At 49.0% G+C, this 19,738-nt stretch overlaps 1 protein-coding gene across 4 annotated transcripts in view; it reads left to right on the forward strand.

Annotated features, from left to right (window-relative positions):
* The first annotated feature begins 1,085 nt into the window (after positions 1 to 1,085).
* The window catches only part of LOC309526442 (nuclear receptor subfamily 1 group D member 1-like), a 55,955-nt gene continuing 37,302 nt past the window's right edge, over positions 1,086 to 19,738 (forward strand). Inside the window, exons 1-2 of one of the 4 annotated variants that reach the window (XM_082212547.1) lie at positions 1,086 to 2,502; positions 8,830 to 8,910. In XM_082212547.1, coding sequence (XP_082068673.1) covers positions 2,436 to 2,502; positions 8,830 to 8,910 — 148 coding nt within the window. In that variant the 5' untranslated portion in view covers positions 1,086 to 2,435. Of the gene's footprint in view, positions 2,503 to 2,954; positions 3,013 to 8,829; positions 8,911 to 18,507; positions 19,137 to 19,738 lie in introns of those variants that run through there. The other 3 variants (XM_082212548.1, XM_082212549.1, XM_082212550.1) reach the window with 3 other exon arrangements.

Consider the following 19,738-nt stretch of genomic DNA (forward strand, 5'->3'; position numbering starts at 1 on the left):
GGTCAGGTGGAAGATGCTTTGAAAATTGCCACGAATGTACGTTTCCTACTTCGCAACTTAACTTTATCACACGACCAGAAACAATGAATATATAATTTTTTTGTGTCCTTCTTCAGCATCACTTTTTGCCATTTGTTTTTGTGAGGCCAGACTCTGGGAGATGGAGCGAGATGGAGGTAGCCAATGAAATGGGTTCAATACATACTGGTATGTGCGTGCTTTTGGCTGCCTTAGGGTGATTTGTTGAAAGCTCCGATTAGTGGGGTGTTGTTGTTTTTTTAAAAAAGAAGTCCACTATTGGGGCCCCAATATCGAGAGGTTCACAGTACATTAAAACCTATTATTTTGCGCATAAACCAATCCATGGGAGAACGATTAATACAGTGGTACCTCAGGTTACATACGCTTCAGGTTACATACGCTTCAGGTTACAGACTCCGCTAACCCAGAAATAGTGCTTCAGGTTAAGAACTTTGCTTCAGGATGAGAACAGAAATCGTTCTCTGGCGGCATGGCAGCAGCAGGAGGCCCCATTAGCTAAAGTGGTGCTTCAGGTTAAGAACAGTTTCAGGTTAAGAACGGATCTCCAGAACGAATTAAGTACTTAACCCGAGGTACCCCTGTAACTGATTGCACTTTCTGCGCAGAGTGCAAGTTGCCATTTTTGGTTCGGGTTAGGCAAGTCAGCAACAAGTTGAGATGAATCTGAACCAGCAGCAAGAATTCTGCATACTCTGTTTGGGGAATTGAAATGAAACGGAAGTACCATTCTGTGCAGGTGTGTGTATCCTGTTCCCAGGAAATGCCAATTTGCACGTTTTCCAAGAGCGGTTTTTCTTTCTTTTTGGTAAACAACCATGTTGGAAGGCGGATTAAGTAGTGTGCTTGATGCCAAAGAGGGATGTGAACAGAGGTGGGCTTGAGGAAGGGCTGGGAACAGGGCATGTCCACAACATTTGGACAGGCAAACTCTAGCTTTTTAACAAGTGTTTTGCTCTCATGTTTGGACAAGTGGAGGACAAACTGAATATGGAAAAAGTGGATTTATTCTTAGGTACGGATAAGCTGTTAGTTCTGCCTATTTCCATGGATGCAAAATTATTTACATTCTTAAGAACTATGCACTTGAGTCTAGCTGTCTGGTTCAATAGGAGCCAGTATATCAGACAAATGAAACCATACATAACAGCCAGTGTGATACTCTCCTTTGGGTCATACACGCTACATCTGCCGACATTCCCTCTTCCACACAACTGTTAAGAGCTCTGGCCTTTCTCCTCCTCCTCCTCCATCTGGCTACCCTAATCTCCCAAGGAGCAGATTCAACTCTTTGGATGCATGCAATTCTATGATCTACCAAAGCACCTTATCAATTAAAGTCTCCACCACCTCCATCATTCAGCCTGGACACTGAGGTCCAGCTCCGAGGGCCTTCTGGTGGTTCCCTCATTGTGAGAAATGAAGTTACAGGGAACCCGTGGTACCACTGTATATTAAAGCTAAATGACAGAAGACAGGCCTTTGGCGTGGCTCCCCCTGCCGCCCCACCAATTCACTCTCTGTGGTGTGAAGAGCCCCATTTGTTGATTTCTGCCTTGTTGTGTTAAGAATCACAGGCCATCTATCCTTAAAAACTCTAGCAGCTGTTAAGAATCACAGGGCCTCTGTCCCCATGCGGCTCTGGCCTCATCCAGGTACTGGCCATATCTAGAGGAGAGAAGGAGGCAGGTGTTCCTGTTGGCCTCCAACTGCTCTTGCCCATGCTAAGCAGCCTGGCGAGCTGAGAGTCCGCGTGCTGGCTCAGGGCAGCTTTAGGAGCTGGGTGCTCTTGGCCTTAGGGAGCTATAAATATAGCCCCGCTGGCCGCGTCCCGTGGGCCTGCCAGCCTTGTGCATGTCCTGGAATCCTCCCTGAGCAGGGAAGGCCATGGGGCTTTCTCGCTGGGTGCACTTCCCTGAGTCCAGCAGCAGCCGTGCAGAGACACTGTGAGTTGCTCCCAGCCCTGCCCTTCACCTCCTGGCCTGGAGGGTGCCCCCTCCCCTGCCCGCCTTGCTCATGTGTAGCATCGGCTGCTGCCCCCCGCCCTGCCCCATGTGCTGCCCCGGCTGCTTCAGACCACCCTGCCCCACTTGCTACCCGCCTCCTTGCTGCCCCACCTGCTGCCGCCCTTCCTGCTGCTACTGCCCCCCACCTCCCGCCTGCTGCCGCTCGGGGGGCTGCTGCTCCAGCGGCTGCCGGCCCCCGACCCCCTGCTGCCACCCTCGCCCTTCCTGGGGGGGCTTCGGCTGCTGCCCTCCTCCTCCTCCCCCTTGCCCAGGCTGCCGCCCTGCTTCACGATTCTGCGCCCCATCTTGCGCGGCCTGCCGCAGGCCCGGGACACGCCTCAGCACCAAGTGAGCCCCCTTTGCCCTCCTTCGGATGCCCGTCTCCTTCGGATGTCGTCAAAAGCCCAGGCCCCCGTGGGAACAGCCCAACCCGGCCGCCTCCTTGCCCCAAACAACAGTAAGTAACCATCCTTTCTGTGACGCCAGCCACCAGCTTCCAGTGCGGCTTGCTGGCATCCCAGAATGCTTTGCTGCGACGGAGGTGGTTTCCATTTTGTGGCCAGCGTGGATGAGGAGGTCCTAGTGGCGAATCTTGCACTTCGGAAGTGATCTCCCTCCCTGACCTTCCTAGCTGTAATCCCATCAGATATTAATCCTGAGATCTCTTCACAAAATCCTTGAGGAGGGTCTGGTGGCAGGAGGCCATATTGGCAGGCGGGGCTCTATTCAGCATCCTGGGTCATCTTGTGGGTCAAACCCCAATGGATCCCCTTCCCCATTGTATCGGTGGCAGGTTTCGGTCATATGGCACCTGGGTGGGTCAGCTGGCATTTGTCTGTCTCAAGAGACTATGGAGGAGTGCGCCTTTGGGGGTGAAGTCAGAGGACAAAATTTGGCACCCCATAAATATTTCTTATTTTCACAATGATCCCTTTTGGTACAGTTGCTTTTTCCGTGGATCTTCTCAGTGAGTACCCATATAAATATACTGTAGATATTATTATTATTATTATTATTATTATTATTATTATTTGCTATTTTTATGGAAAAAGAGGTACCAGTGGTGGCAATGAATGGCAACTTCCCGCTGAAAAAAAGGCCCCGATTATTATTATTTTGCACCCTGTACACGGGAACCGCTCGCACCGCCCTAAATCTGTCGCTGCCGTTATGCACCTCAACCTTTTTCTTCCACATAAACCAAAGCACAAAGGCTGTTTTCCCTTCCGTGCCTGTGTAAGGGGGCGAGCTGGCAAAGTGCATAAGAAGAACTCTGACAAAGCCTCTGTTGTTGATGATGCTGGGGAGGCGGTGGGGTGTGTGTGTGTGTGTCAAGAGACCAGTTCCTGTGTTTTGCTCCTATGGGACTTGAGTCAGCAAGCAGACCCAGTGTCCCTGGCCCTTCAGGCCTTACATAAATAAAAAGAGAGTGTTGTCCCCCCCATCAACAAGTAGAAAAGGAGCAGCTTTCACAAAGCCCTCCGCTACTCAGTAGGGGCTCTCCTTTAAGTGACAGTTCTGGAGCACAGGACTGTGTGAGCTTCCCAGCAGCAGTGCCCAGCTGACAGTCCAGCACACCGGGTGCACTGATTGCTCTGGGAGATGTTATCTCACAAAGAAAGGGCATTTGCCAAATTAGTTAGATGGGGCTGGGGGAGAGGGGGAACCGAGTTATATGGCAGAAGCACAATAGCTGCTTAGGCAACTTTTAGCAGCAGGGAAACAACTGCAGAGACAAGGATGGCGCCAGGGAAATCGGGAGCAATGAGCTATATGTAGGAGGGCCCAGGAAGGGGATTTCGCACAACCTAAAGGAAGATTGCGCAGGCTGAATTGTGGGGAGCGCATGGATGGTGGAGGGCGGGCAGTTTTCTGAAATAGCAGGGAAATGCACAAGGGCGAAAGCAGCTGCCTGAGTTGTGGGCAAGTGTAAGAGAGTTGGGATGTTAGAGACGCCTAGAAAAAAAACCTCATTTTGTAAGCTGTAGATAACCTCTGCTGTTTCGCCATTAAGCGCTCAGGTGCTGCAATATCTTTTAAGCATATACATATTTTGGGATGCATCTTTGCAGCAGGTGAACCTTACCGATGCTTTTTGGGTTTTGTCTGCATGTGATGTTGGGATCGTCCTCGTCTTCTGAGACCTGCAGCCTATTAAATCTTATACGAGACAAATTGTGAGATTTTCTTCTACGTAGGATTTTTGGTGTTAATATGGATCTCCTAAATGTCTCACTTTCATCATACAGTGGTACCTCGGGTTAAGAACTTAATTTGTTCCGGAGGTCGGTTCTTAACCTGAAACTGTCTTAACCTGAAGCACCACTTTAGCTAATGAGGCCTCCTGCTGCCGCCGCGCCGTCGGAGCACAATTTCTGTTCTCATCCTGAAGCAAAGTTCTTAACCTGAAGCATGATTTCTGGGTTAGCGGAGTCTGTAACCTGAAGTGTATGTAACCTGAAGCGTATATAACCTGAGGTACCACTGTATTAATGAACAGTTTGCGGCTGTCTGGGTGCTTGCAGATGGGTGTTTATTGTGGGATTGATGTGCAAAAGTTTTTCACACTGCCCACAAGACATTTGCTCCTCAGCAGAGCACAAACTACTTGGTTGGTTTTTTTGGGTGGTGCAAATGATATGAGCACGCCGGTTTCCACCAGCCGCCACCTAATAATGTATTGACAGAATGTCCAAATTTCAATAACCTGATTCAGTCTCAAGATCTCTACACAGTACATATGAGGTATTTACCTGCTCACATACTTCCTGTAAATATGGACTTCCTCCTCTGGGAATTGCAGGCTTCAATCGATAGATGCATTAAATTTATGAAACACCACATAATATAAAATTTTCTAGGTGCTGTACAGAATAAAAGAGCACAATAAAATCAAAGTAAATTTAAGAGGCAACCAGAATAAAACCCCCAATATAAAGCCACTATGCTGAGATAGCAACTGCAGCACAGAACTGAATCAGCCATCAAATACACTAAAACCATCAATAATGCCACATGGCCTTTGATATACAGTAATCTTTAAAAGCCTGGAAGAACAGAGCCTTCCCTCCCCCAAAAGACAACATTGTGGGCACCAGGTGACTTCCCAAAGAGAGCATTCCATAACCATGGAGCCATCACCGAAAAGGCCCCTTCTGCAGATTTCCCCCACCAAAAAGCAGAACAGAGCTTTTGCACAGTTGCAACCACACAGCCCCATACATCCCCACCCACTCTAGTGGTTTATATCCTGTTATGTCAAAAATTGGGCTTCAAAAAAAGGGAGATGACAGCAATCTTGCATTTGCCTCTTCACCTGAGATTGTGAAATTGGTTCCAGGTGTAAGAAAATGGGCTGGTTTAGCTTTTATTGGGGGAAAAATACTATGAAATAAACTATATAGATAGATGGGTGTCAATCCTTTTTGTTGGGGGGGGGGAGCAAGACTTTTGTTAGGGGGGCAGAACTGACATGATTGGTCAGTTACGTAAGTATTTCTATTGTTTTACTTGATCATAATACCCAGGGTAGGGGGACACGTTACAAGCCAGGGGTGCCAATTTAAATAAAATAATCCCCGCCCCACATAATCACATTACACCACGCGCACACCATTTGAATGGCAATTCCCAATCAACTTTGCGAGCCCCCTCAAATATTTTATTGGGGTGGGGTGAAGTCACCTTGGCCCCTAGGAGTTGGCTCCTATGTTATATGCTTTGAACAGGCAACAGTTGTCCATTTCCAGCACGGAAATGTAGTGATGGAGCTGGGTAGCTCAGTAGGTTAGCGCATGGCGCCATATTGCCAATGTTGAAGGTTTGATCCTCCCTATGGGACAACTGTAATTCCTACATTGCAGGAGTTTGGACTAAATGATCCACAGGGTCCCTTCCAAATGCAATTCTATGATAGGGGAAACAACGCATAGAATTTCTAGCTGTCGATACAAGTCGTAGCAGGTGTTTTATAAATCATTTAAAGTGTCAACACCAATAGAAGTTATTAATATTGCAGTTGTCGTATAATGATTACCGGAATGGAACAGAAATTACTAAGATTTTGGAATGCAGAAATAAAGAAAACCATCAATTCCAGCAACCGGGGTGGGGGTGGGGCAACCTTATTTAAAGTGCAGTGGTACTTCGGGTTAAGTACTTAATTTGTTCCGGAGGTCCGTTCTTAACCTGAAACTGTTCTTAACCTGAAGCAGCACTTTAGCTAATGGGGCCTCCTGCTGCTGCCGCGCCGCCGGAGCACGATTTCTGTTCTCATCCAGAAGCAAAGTTCTTAACCTGAAGCACTATTTCTGGGTTAGCAGAGTCTGTAACCTGAAGCGTATGTAACCCGAGGTACCACTGTATATAATTCGGTATTTGAACGATTGGTATTAGTAATTGTATTATAAATCATAGCTGTCAACTTTTCCCTTTTCTTGCGAGGAATCCTATTCGGAATAAGGGAATTTCCCTTTAAAAAGGGGAACAGTTGACACCTATGCTATAAATTGGTATTGTTATAATGAGACTTTTATTGGATTGTAATTGGGAACTAATAAAAATGATTATCAAAGATAAAGTCGAAGCAGGATTCCCCCCCCCCCTTTCTTTCCCCCCAAGGCCTCTCAGCCTTCTAACACGTGTCAGCCTCCCGGGTGCGCGTCCATGGGAATGGGATCGCGCCAATCTCCATCCCCCCCCCCCACCTAGCTAAGAGCAGCCATTGCTGGCTTCCCCCGCCACCCGCTCCTCCCCTGTCCTCGCATCGCCCTTTCCCACGTGCGGCGAGCGAGTCACGCTGAGCCGCGCCCCTTGGGGCACATGGCTGCCCCTCGCTAAGCCTACGCCGCCGGGGCGGATCTGCGCCCGCAGCGCCAGGGGAGATTAGCGCCGCCGCCGCCGCCCCGGCCTGCCCGGGGTAGCCCCGAGCGGGAGGCCGAGCAGCCGGAGGGCTCAGCCCGGCCGCGTCCTCCCCGGGCTGGGCTTGCGCGCAAGGAGCAGCGGCTTCGCAGATGGGACTCCGGGCGCCGCACGTGCGCTTCTCCGCACTTGATCGGAGTTGGGGAGGTCGCGCCTCTCGCTGCGGGTGGATCAAGGGAAGAGAGGATTGAGGGCAGCTAAAGCTTAATCTCTCGTTTCCTCCCTCGAGGTCGGGCCGAAGTTTTACAAAAATAAAGCCCCAACCTCGCCAGATTTAAGGGCCGCCTCTGTACCTTAAGCGACCTCCCTTGCTGTTGCTTTGTTGTGGTGGTGTTGTCGCAAGAGCCAGATCCTAGGGGCTGAGGTCCATTTATATTTATTTTTATATTTATATTATTTATATTTATATTTATACCCCGCCCTCCCCAGCCAAGACCGGGCTCAGGGCGGCTAACAACCAATAATAAAAACAAGTTGATTAAAATACAATTTAAAAAACAAGATTAAAATACAACATTAAAACGTTAGGGTGCAGCCTCTTCACAGGAGGAGAAAGGAAAAAGAAAAAGGGGGGAGGGAATCTCTGCAAAAACCCTTCCGACCCCCCATAAAATATTCGAGGGGGCTGCCCCCCCCAAGTTGATGGGCATTGCCATTCAAATGGTGCGCATGCGCCACATCTTGTGATCGATTATGCAGAGCAGGGCTTACCTGCCCCCCCCCCCACCAGTATTTTATTCAAGTCGGCACCCCAGGTGGTTGTGATTAGGAGAAGGAAAACTCCAATCCTAAACCTGCTTTGCAGGATATCTTCAAGAGAAGAAAACGCTAATAGTTGTAAACCCTACACAAATCTGGAGTGCAATTCCTAAGACAGTTGAATGGCGCCTGGTACGCCTCCTTCTGGCAACTCCTGCAGCCAAGCTGGTATCAAACATTGTTCTGCTTTCCTTTGGACCACATCAGCGATTGGCGGCCCAGGACTTCCATATAAACTGCCCAGGCTTGTGCCAGGCTGTGCTAACACAGCAGTTTAATTTCACCCTCAGAGGTGCACTCCATTGTCTCTCAGACAGATGCCAACAAAATCATCATTATTATTATTAATTAAATTTGTGTACTCCCCTTCATCCGTAGATGACGAACAGGAGGTCACTGGGATTAAGGCTGGCTTCCAATTTCCCGCCTGAGGTGTGAGGCAAAGCTGAGTGAAGCTCCCATAACTCTGTTTATTCAGAATAAAGAGATGGGTACAGAGCTGGCCCATCTGTTAGGCAGGGTGAGGCCGCTGCCTCAGGTGGCAGAAGCCCTCTACAGGTGCCCTGCCTGTTCTATCAGGTCCAATTTTGGGCATGGTCATATCTGTTTGGGGCGAGACAAGCACGATCGTGCCTGAAATTGGCGCTGCTGGTACCCGAGGTGGAAAATCCCGCAAGTGGCTCTTTCCATTTTCTGGCATTAAACATATTACTACATATTTGTGTTACTAATATTATTTAATCTAACATCAATTTGCCTTTTCATGGCACCCAAAGCCAGCTTTTAACCAGTTAGTGGGACAGGATTTACCCTTGCAGGAGCGTTGCTGTCAATGTGCTGATGACACACAGCTCTACTTCTCCTTTATTTTACTTTTTACTTTTTTATTTTATTCAGGATTTTCTTGTTTTACAGAAGTGTAGTGCCTCGTTGTTTTTTTCCATGTAACATTTTTACAAATCCATTTCATTTGTTGAGGCATTAGGGGGAGAAGAAAAGAAAAAAGAAAGGAGGGGTGGAGAGGGGGAAGATGGATAGGGGTGGGGTCGGGTGGCGGTGTTTCTATTATGTTTAATGTATGTAGAGTTTGGTGTCAGTGTTGCAGATGAGACAGTAGATGTGTTAGACCAGCATCTAGCCTCTGTAATGGACTGGATGAGAGCCAAGAAACTGAATCTCAACCCAGGTAAGCCCCTGAGGCACAGTCAGTGGATGGGTTCCCTGTTCCGGGCAGGGTTGCATTCTGCCTAAAGGACGTTTGTTTTAAATTATTGTATGTATATGCCTTTTACAATGCAAGTCTCTTCGAGGCATTTCACTTAGAAGATGGCCCATGCAAATGACAATAACATAGACTGCTGGGAAGTGAGCCTCATTGGTATCAGCCAGATTTACTCCCAGGTCAGTAAGATTGCAGTTATACAGCCACATTGATGCTGAAGCAAGTCCCATGTTGTTCAGTGGGATTTACTCCTGAGTAAGGGTGCGGGTGGCGCTGTGGGTTAAACCACAGAGCCTAGGACTTGCTGATCAGAAGGTTGGCGGTTTGAATCCCCATGACAGAGTGAGCTCCCGTTGCTCAGTCCCTGCTCCTGCCAACCTAGCAGTTCGAAAACACGTCAAAGTGCAAGTAGATAAATAGGTACCGCTCCGGCGGGAAGGTAAACGGCGTTTCCGTGCACTGCTCTGGTTCGCCAGAAGCGGCTCAATCATGCTGGCCACATGACCCGGAAGCTGTACGACGGCTCCCTCAGCCAATAAAGCGAGATGAGCACCGCAACCCCAGAGTTGGCCACGACTGGACCTAATGGTCAGGGGTCCCTTTACCTTAACCTTTAAGGGTGCCTCAAATGACAGCCCTCACATCATTAATAATAATAATAATAATAATAATAATAATAATAAGTACTTAAAATTTCTAAGCATTGCAAAGAGATTAACAGATAAAACAATCCTTGCCTGCAGGCTGACAATCTAATGGATATGCTACAAAAGGAAAAAGGGCTGAGGCGGGCAGAGGAAAACAAACATTGGAGCAATGCTCTTTTCTGACATGAAGCACATATTCTGCAGCTGCTCCTTCTCTCGCTTGGATGAGACAGAATGATCTTCGCCTTGCTCTTCCTGGAAGCCCTACAGCTTCCACAACCCTCTTGTTTATGGATTCAGCTGAGCGGCGACCTCTGTTTGCTCCTGTTCTTTATTTTTAAACCCATCCACAGAGCATGTAACAAGTCGTGTAACAAAACATTGCATCTCCTTTTGTCTATATCTGAAAGGACGGTGACTCTTTGCCTTCTACTTGTTTAGCCAAACGTAATGGTTCCATGCAGGAATCTGGGTCACCCAGAGAGGTGGGGGGTGGGGAGTGGAAGGGAAGCAGAGAGTTAGGGTTTCTGGGCCACCTACGTGTGTGTGGTGCTGTTTTTTTGTGAACTGCCACAAACCGCAAGCAGGGGCTCAGCTGGTTCTGGGTTGGCATTTATCAACTGCTCAATCCCTTCTTCCCTGGGATTTTTTAAACTTCGTGAAGGTTTCTTCTTAGATGAATTGCTGTCTGGCAAGACAGCCAGGGGAGGCCTTGAACAACACATAATCATACAAACCTCTAATAGCTTCTGCATTAAAACTGGTGACATACTTTACTCTTGCATCCCAAAAAGGCTTATGTAAGAGGAGAACTTCTTGGCAAAGGGGACCAGCTCTTGGACAGTGTTGAAGTACCGGTAAATCCTTGTGCAAGTGCAATGGGACTTTCACCCTCTTTCCTCCTTCCCCTTGCACACGCTGTCTCCAGATCTGCTCCATAGAGGCTGGGGTAAACCCAGAACAGATTTAGGGGGTGCCTGGGAGCTGGGTGCTGATGAACAAGCAGAAATCATTTTGCTGAAGCAACATTAGCTTACCGACACATTGCATGCCATCCCTTATGTAGCTGCATGGATCACTGTTCTGGACTCAGAAAGAGCATGATAGCAAAGGCTTCTGAGACCCCGAAACCCTGGAGAGCTGTTGCCAATCAAGTAGGCAATAGTGGGCTGGATGGACAAAAAGCCTGACGTGGGATAAGGAAGCTTCCTTATTTTGCTTTAGGTGTCCCTGCTGATTGGCATGCCTAGAACAGCAACTCACACAGAGATCAAACAGAGAACAGTTTGTATCCTCTGAGGGTATGTAATTCTGCTGCAGCTCTTGTAGTGGGTGCAATGGGATGTTTCATGGGCTGAAGAGACAGCGATTCTGCAGACTGAAGCAGTCTAGTGGGCACATATGGCAATCTTGCAATTAAACTGGTCCCTAGGACTTGCCGATCAGAAGGTCGGCGGTTCGAATCCCTGCGACGGGGTGAGCTCCCATTGCTCAGTCCCTGCTCCTGCCAACCTAGCAGTTCGAAAGCACCTAAAAGTGCAAGTAGATAAATAGGTACCGCTCCGGCGGGAAGGTAAACGGCGTTTCCGTGCGCTGCTTATTAAAGGCATGTGGCCGGATATATTGCTACCAAGCAGCTGATTGCACAAGGTGAAACTGATCCCACAATGCAACTCGAGAATGGCACTGGATGCTTCAGCTGGAGCTGCGACAAGTGCAGAGTCCAGATCACCCCAAAGTCAAGCGACTTTCCCCTCCAAGTTGGTTACAGCAGATAATTTGAAAGCTGCAGAGGTCCCTCCCCCACTGTAACCTCTGAGCCATCCCAAATAACTCCACTGGCCGGCTATCAGAGGATGCAAATTGCAAATTGAGCCTTCTTTGCCGCCACACAGTAGGCAGATTATGACCTCCAACCCATGTTTGGTCGGCTTCAGAGCAAGACTGAGACTTCTCCATTGGAGAAGCATCCATGTGCCGTCTTCTTCTGCGCAATATCGAGAGATAGATTGTGACCGCACAGTGCCATGAAGTGCGGCCTTGGGAAGTTCTCCTGCACAAGCCCCATCAGAATGTAAGCCATGACTGTTTTTCTCTCCCATTCATCAAATCCCTTTATAAAGCTATCAGACCTGGTGGCGGTCAAATCTGATTGCGTCTACTTTGCTGAAATGAATGGGTCATTTTCTTGACCGCTTCTGTTCATGGGGTTTGGGCAGGAGGGCTTCCCTGAGAACTGTGACCGATCAGATCTGGATCTCCCACTCTGCCATGGGCACTGCTGTCTCAACTCACTGTGTAGTAGGACCTTCTCTGCTCTTAGTTTTCAGGATGCCTTGCATGGCCCAGTCCTAAACCTTCACACACTTCTCCCGTGCTATAGAAAGACTTTTCCCCCAGCAAGGCCATTGACTGATATTTTTCTGGCGCAACGCTTGATCAAATGTTCTCAGGTGCTCACATCGGGACCCAGAACACAACCTCTATTTTTCAGAGCAGAACAAACTTTTAGGAGAAATAGACTTGAGTAAATTAAATTGTCAGCTTCCCATTCCAGCTCTCTAACTTTGGGTGCCCCCCCCCATTTCTGCCTCACTTTTTAAACCTTTGTCATGGCAGTATGTTAATGGTTCACTGCACTGTCCCAGTTTCTCTCTGTGTTTTTTTAACATCCTATTAATAGCGGTTGTCCCAGTTTCATATTCAGCAGGGGCTTTCTCGGCGCCCTGGTATATAACTTCCTGGCTCACACATCTCTGTTTTTAACCAATTCATCCGTTGCAAACATTGATTCCTGTATTTTAAAAATAATACATTTTTTTTTATTTAGGCACTAGTTGTTTTCTCCTACAGGCCTGAGCTGTCATTCTAACTTCCAGACCGATAACTCAGTTGGTAGAGCATGAGAATCTCAGGGCTGAGGGTTCAAGCCCCACACGGGGCAAAAAAGATTCCTACATTGCAGGTAGTTGATGACCCAACTCTGCTGTTCTATGATCCTATCTCCAAGTGTTTTATCTTAAGCTAGTACTATATACAGTCATACCTTGGGTTACAGCCGCTTCGGGTTGCGGTTTTTTGGATTACGGACCGCTGAAACCCGGAAGTACCGGAAGAGGTTACTTCCACGTTTCGGCGGTCGCGCATGTGCAGAAGTGCTAAATCACGCTTTGCGCATGCGCAGAAGCGCCGAATCGCAACCCATGTCTGCGCAGACATGAGTTGCGAATGCTGTGGGTTGCGAATGTGCATCCCGCATGGATCATGTTCACAACTCGTGCGTCCACTGTACAGTGGTACCTCAGGTTAAGAACTTAATGCGTTCTGGAGGTCCGTTATTAACCTGAAACCATTCTTAACCTGAGGTAAAGGTAAAGAGACCCCTGACCATTAGGTCCAGTCATGACCAACTCTGGGGTTTCGGCGCTCATCTCGCTTTGTTGGCCGAGGGAGCCGGCGTACAGCTTCTGGGTCATGTGGCCACCATGACTAAGCCGCTTCTGGCGAACCAGAGCAGCGCACGGAAGCGCCGTTTACCTTCTACTTGCACTTTGACGTGCTTTTGAACTGCTAGGTTGGCAGGAGCAGGGACCGAGCAACGGGAGCTCACCCCATCGCGGGGATTCGAACCACCGAGTCCTAGGCTCTGTGGTTTAACCCACAGCGCCACCCGCGTCCCTAACCTGAAGTACCACTTTAACTAATGTGGCCTCCCGCTGCCGTGGCGCCATTACTGTTCTCATTCTGAAGCAAAGTTCTTAACCCGAGGTACTATTTCTGGGTTAGCGGAGTCTGTAACCTGAAGCGTATGTAGCCTGAAGCGCCTGTAACCCGAGGTACCACTGTATTTGCAGTAGCAGTGAAGGGAACAAAGACACATGCAGAGAGAGAGAGAGAAAGATAGACTGAGCAATTAGTGGTGATGGCTATATGGAATCTTTAGGTTCGGGGGCTATATGTGTCTCAGTATCGGCCACATCTGCACCTTGCATTTAAAGCCATATCACACCACTTCAAGCAATCATGGCTTCCTCCAAAGGATCATGGGAACTGTAGTTTGCTGAGGTGGGACTCCTTGTCCCTTCACAGAGTCACAGTTCCCAGAGCTCCATGGGAAGAGGGTTGGACTGTTAAACCGCTTTAAGAATTGTGGCTTTGCAAGGGGAATAGGGTTCTCCTAACGACTCTCAACATGCTTAACAAACTACAGTTCCCAGGATTCTTTGGGAGAAACCATGACTTGTAAAAGCGGAACATTACTGCTTCAAATGTAAGGTGCAGGTGGAGTCATAGTGGTGGGGGGCAACAACTATCTCCAGTGCCTTCCTATGGCACCTTGTGGCATAAATCTGCTCTAAGGTGGAGAGTGGGCAGCCAACAATGCTCTCTGCTGCCTTAACAACCCTGCCCAACCCCATCCTGTCCTGGGTAGTACAGCTTCCGTACCACACACATAAGCCATAAGTGAGCACGCTCGCAATGGCACAGTGATAGAAGGCAAGCAGCAGTTTCTGCTTTATTATTATAATAGTTTATTATTATAATACTTTATTATTATATTCTGCTTTATTATTATAATACTTTATTATTATAATAGTTTATTATTATAATAATAATAAACAATTATTATAAATTATTATTATTAATCTATGCCCTTTTTGTGGGTTTGTCATAGGCATTTGGATGACCACTGTGAAAGCAGAATGCAGGACATGATAGGCCTTTGGGCTGTTCTTACATCTTATTGCTCCGATTGGATTTATTTCAGTAAGCTTTAAGCATACCCATATTTCATAAGATGATCCCATCTGTGTTCTACATACAATTCCTAAAACAGTTCCACCGGTTGAAACAGTTTAGGTACAGTGATACCTCGGGTTACATATGCTTCAGGTTACACACTCCCTAACCCAGAAATAGTGCTTCAGGTTAAGAACTTTGCTTCAAGATAAGAACAGAAATCGGGCTCTGGCGGTGCAGCGACAGCAGGAGGCCCCATTAGCTAAAGTGGTGTTTCAGTTTAAGAACAGTTTCAGGTTAAGAGCGGACCTCCGGAACAAATTAAGTACTTAACCTGAGGTACCACTGTAAAGGTAAAGGGACCCCTGACCATTAGGTCCAGTCGTGGCCGGCTCTGGGGTTGCGGCGCTCATCTTGCTTTATTGCCTGAGGGAGCCGGCGTACAGCTTCCCGGTCATGTGACCAGCATGACTAAGCCACTTCTGGCGAACCAGAGCAGCGCACGGAAACACTGTTTACCTTCCCGCCGGAGTGGCACCTATTTATCTACTTGTACTTTGACGTGCTTTCGAACTGCTAGGTTGGCAGGAGCAGGGACCGAGCAACGGGAGCTCACCCCGCCGTGGGGATTTGAACCGCTGACCTTCTGATTGGCAAGTCCTAGGCTCTGTGGTTTAACCCACAACGCCACCCATATCCCTTGAGACAATTTAAAGAGGCCCAAATTGTGGATTCTCAAAACCGTCTGGGCATGATGAATGCATCTTAGAAGCGATCAAAGTCATTCATGCTTGAAATGGCATTGACACATGCACCAGGGCTAAGCAGATGTAGGGCGATTTTAATTTCTATGGGGCATAATTTGGCAGTTTGGGGCTTTTTAAATGGTTGGGCCCATAGTGTGGTTTGCATAGAGGCAGCCCCAAGTTTTTGTGGCCACACCATTTCCAGGTATGGCTGGCAAGATCCTCGCACAGCCCCTGCCAGTCAGAGCTAGATGAAACAGTTGTCTGACTCAGACAGATTCCTATGTTCCACCCAGAGCTCTTGAGAAACTCAGTGAACTCTCTCAGTCCTGGAACTCCCAATTTGAGTGGCTCACAGTTGCTTAAAGCGGCAGCCCTTGACATGTCTATTCCAAAGTAAGTCTAACTTTGATTTTCACTGTGGAATTTACTCCCAGGTAAGTGAGCCCAGGGTTGCAGCCTGCCTCGCTCTCTGTAGTCACTAGTCACTAGGCTATAGCACTCTGTAGTCGCTAGTTGTCAGGGGAAACCACCTGTACACTGATTATGGCATCACAGAGATAAACAACTCTGTCTTCAGAACTTTGGCAGGATTTACAATATGATGCCCCTTCATGGATCACTGCCTTGCCGTGACGAAGGGACTTGAATAACTCAGAGAAGCTATGCTGAGCAGGGCACCCAAGATGAACAGGTCATAGTAGAGAGTTTTGACCAAACGTGATCCTGGAGGAGGAACCGGCAAGCCACGCCAGTATCCCTGCCAAGAAAACTCCATGGCCCAGAATTGATGTATGGAAGTGAGAGCTGGATCATAAAGAAGGCTGATCGCCGAAGAATTGATGCTTTTGAATTATGGTGCTGGAGGAGACTCTTGAGAGTCCCATGGACTGCAAGAAGATCAAACCTATCCATTCTGAAGGAAATCAGCCCTGAGTGCTCACTGGAAGGACAGATCTTGAAGCTGAGACTCCAATACTTTGGCCACCTCGTGAGAAGAGAAGACTCCCTGGAAAAGACCCTGATATTGGGAAAGATTGAGGGCCCAAGGAGAAGGGGACAACAGAGGATGAGATGGTTGGACAGTGTTCTCAAAGCTACCAGCATGAGTTTGACCAAACTGCGGGAGGCAGTGGAAGACAGGAGTGCCTGGCGTGCTCTGGTCCATGGGGTCACAAAGAGTCGGACACGACTAAACGACAACAACAACACAATATGATGACCATGAGCAAACCAAAGTCAGGCACTTTTAAGGCCCCAGTGATTTCAAGGGCAGATACCCTCAGTAAAACAAAAGGGGCAGAAAAGTCCTCTAGTCTTATAATTATTCAACCTTGGGTCCCCAGGTGTTGTTGGACCACAACTCCCATCATCCCTGACCAATGGGCCAAGCCAGCTGGGAACAATGGGAGCTGTAGTCCAAACCATCTGGGGAGCTCACTGACTGCAGCACTTTTAACCAGCTGCGGTTCAGAAATTCTGGTCACAGGCAGGGCCTTGCAGAGGCCCGTACCAGGTAGATAATGCCCCCCCCTTTTACCCTGGGGATAACTGAAGTCTTATAAATAAGTATATAAATAATTTTCACAAAAGTTATGCTAACAAATAATTTTATTTCAAGGCTTGAACCATATCTGCATATAAAGACAAAATGATGGTGATTATGCTGACCGAGGCCCCCTTTGGAATTGGAGGCCTGGGCCAAGTGGCCCTTATGCCCCTCCCCCCCCGTCTGGGCCTGGTCACAGGCAGAAATTGAAGGTCAGTGGTTCGAATCCCTGCGACGGGGTGAGCTCCCGTTGCTCGGTCCCTGCTCCTGCCAACCTAGCAGTTTGAAAGCATGTCAAGTGCAAGTAGATAAATAGGTACCACTCCAGCGGGAAGCTAAACGGCGTTTCCGTGCGCTGCTCTGGTTCGCCAGAAGTGGCTTAGTCATGCTGGCCACATGACCCGGAAGCTGTACGCCGGCTCCCTCGGCCAATAAAGCGAGATGAGCGCCGCAACCTCAGAGTGGGTCACGACAGGACCTAACGGTCAGTGGTCCCTTTACCTTTACCTAAATTGTCTCAACTGGAGGAACTGTTTTAGGAATTGTATGTAGAACACAGATGGGATCATCTTATGAAATCTGGGTATGCTTAAAGCTTACTGAAATAAATCAAATCATAGCAATAAGATGTAAGAACAGCCCAAAGGCCTATCTCGTCCTGCATTCCGTTTTCACAGTGGCCACCCAGATGCCTATGACAAACCCACAAAAAGGGCATAGATTAATAATAATAATTTATAATAATAGTTTCTTATTTGTACCCCACCCATCTGACTGGGTTGAACTAGTCCTCCTTTGCTGCTGTTGCCCCCCACCACTATGACTCCACCTGCACCTTACATTTGAAGCAGTAATGTTCCGCTTTTACAAGTCATGGTTTCTCCCCAAGAATCCTGGGAACCGTAGTTTGTTAAGCATGTTGAGAGTCGTTAAAAAGGTAAAGGGACCCCTGACCATTAGGTCCAGTCGTGGCCGACTCTGGGGTTGCGATGCTCATCTCGTTTTGCTGGCCGAGGGAGCCGGCGTACAGCTTCTGGGTCATGTGGCCAGCATGACTAAGCTGCTTCTGGAGAACCAGAGCAGCGCACAGAAACGCCGTTTACCTTCCTGCTGGAGCGGTACCTATTTATCTACTTGCACTTTGACGTGCTTTCAAACTGCTAGGTTGGCAGGAGCAGGGACCGAGCAACGGGAGCTCACCCCTTCGCGGGGATTCAAACCACCGACCTTCTGATTGGCAAGTCCTAGGCTCTGTGGTTTAACCCACAGCGCCACCCGTGTCCCTTGAGAGTTGTTAGGAGAACCCTATTCCCCTTGCAAAGCCACAATTCTTAAAGCAGTTTAACAGTCCAGCCCTTTTTCCATGGAGAACTGTGGCTCTGCGAAGGGACAAGGAGTCCCCTCTCACCCTTTACCTTTTTATGCCACTTTTTATTTTATTGAACCACCACGAAGAAGACAGTGCTTCTGAGCAAACCGAGAATGCCCCAGCCCCACCTCGGGCTAATCGCCACTCCATTCTCCCCCTTCCCCCTCTTGTCCAAGTCATCCTCGCCCTCCCCCCCCCCCCCGCCGGGATCCGGAGCGGCAGCTTGGCTCCCTTCTGGGGCAAACCAGGACGTGACCCCTTTCTCCGCTGACAATAAGCTGGGAACTGCCGCTTGCCTGTGTCCCAGATGGGCCCGTGCTAGGCGGCGGGTGGGTGCGGGGGACGCGATCGGTGGGTGCGGGGTGGGTGGGTGCTCTCCTCCCCCCCCGATCTGCTGCTGCAATGTGTGTGTGAAGCGAGGCCGAGCTCCCCTTCCCCTCCCTCCGCCTTGCTGCCCATGTGCGGCCGCGGGAGCTGATGTCATCGCTTGGGCTGCCTGAAATGTGTGTCAGTGGGGCATGCCTCCGATGCTGTCACATGCAGGCTACACATGAGCCAGCCGCCGAGGCAAGCCAGATCTTCCCTCCCCCGCTCCCTCCTGGCTCGAAAACAGGAGCGGCTAATCCCCGAGTTGAACAAGCAAAAAAGAAGCAGCAGCAGCAAGCGAGCAAGCCTCACCCACGTCTATACAATCCAGGCAGCGCCGGAGTAGCGGGGGTGGTGGAGAGGGGGGGGGGAATCTGCAGCCGGAGCCGGGCTTGGAAGCACGTGGAAGTGGCAGCAGGCTGCAAAAACGCCGCTTTCGGGAACCCGAAACCATTTCGCAGCTCGGGAGCAAGCGAAGGAAGCGAGCACGCGCACACTCGCATCCGCGGGAGAAAGCAAGGGAGGGGGAAAGGAGGGAAGCCGCAGAGGGTTCCCTTAGCGCTTAGCCTACTTGCTCCGCCGATCGTTATTTCCATTTATTTATTTATTTATTTTCGGCCGCTTCGAGGGGGCGCCTCGTTTGCAAGCGCACACGCACCGCACTGCACAGGGTCTTTGCAACGGCTCGACGCGATTTCTGCTTTGCAAGCCCGGTGAAATCTGCAAACGGAAGCCGGGCGCCTGGAGACGCAGCAACATGGATAACAATTCGGGTAAGCCGGCGAGCGTTGCTGTGGTGCTGTGCAAACTCTCCTCTCGCTAGGATTTAGCGGATCGTAGGAGATGGCATCAGTTCTCTGGAAGTGGGTGGGCGCTAAAAGGGGAATGCGAAAAAAGAGGAGAGGCTACACCCGGTTGTGGGTTTTTTTTTGGGGGGGGGGGTGTTGCAAGCCGTTTGCAAAATGCAATCATCTTTGTGCCATATTATAAGCCGGGTTTTTAACGTTCTCTTCAGTGGCAATATCCTAGGATAGGATATCCTATCAGGTTAGAGTCCCGGCACCGGAAGGCGTTCATAAGTCTGGGATTTAATTCATTTCCCATTTAGAAAAACACACACCAGCGCGCACAGAAATCCCCTTGCGTTATTTTTAGACAGTTGGTATTTTCCTAGCCCAAGCTTACATTTCTGAATTGTGAGTGGGGGTTTCTAAAGAGCCTTTTATGCCTGATTTCCTCCCCTTTTTATTTCTTTGCATGAAGAGCGGGGTGGCGGTGGAGGGAGAAAATAGAAATATGGTTTCGGTTGGTACTGGAATGGTTGTTTAAGTGAAAAGGAGAGGGAGGGAGGGAGCCAGCCTGAAAGACGTGCAGG

Source organism: Podarcis vaucheri (assembly GCF_965113315.1).
Source record: "Podarcis vaucheri genome assembly, chromosome: 2".
NCBI classification, from domain to species: domain Eukaryota; kingdom Metazoa; phylum Chordata; class Lepidosauria; order Squamata; family Lacertidae; genus Podarcis; species Podarcis vaucheri.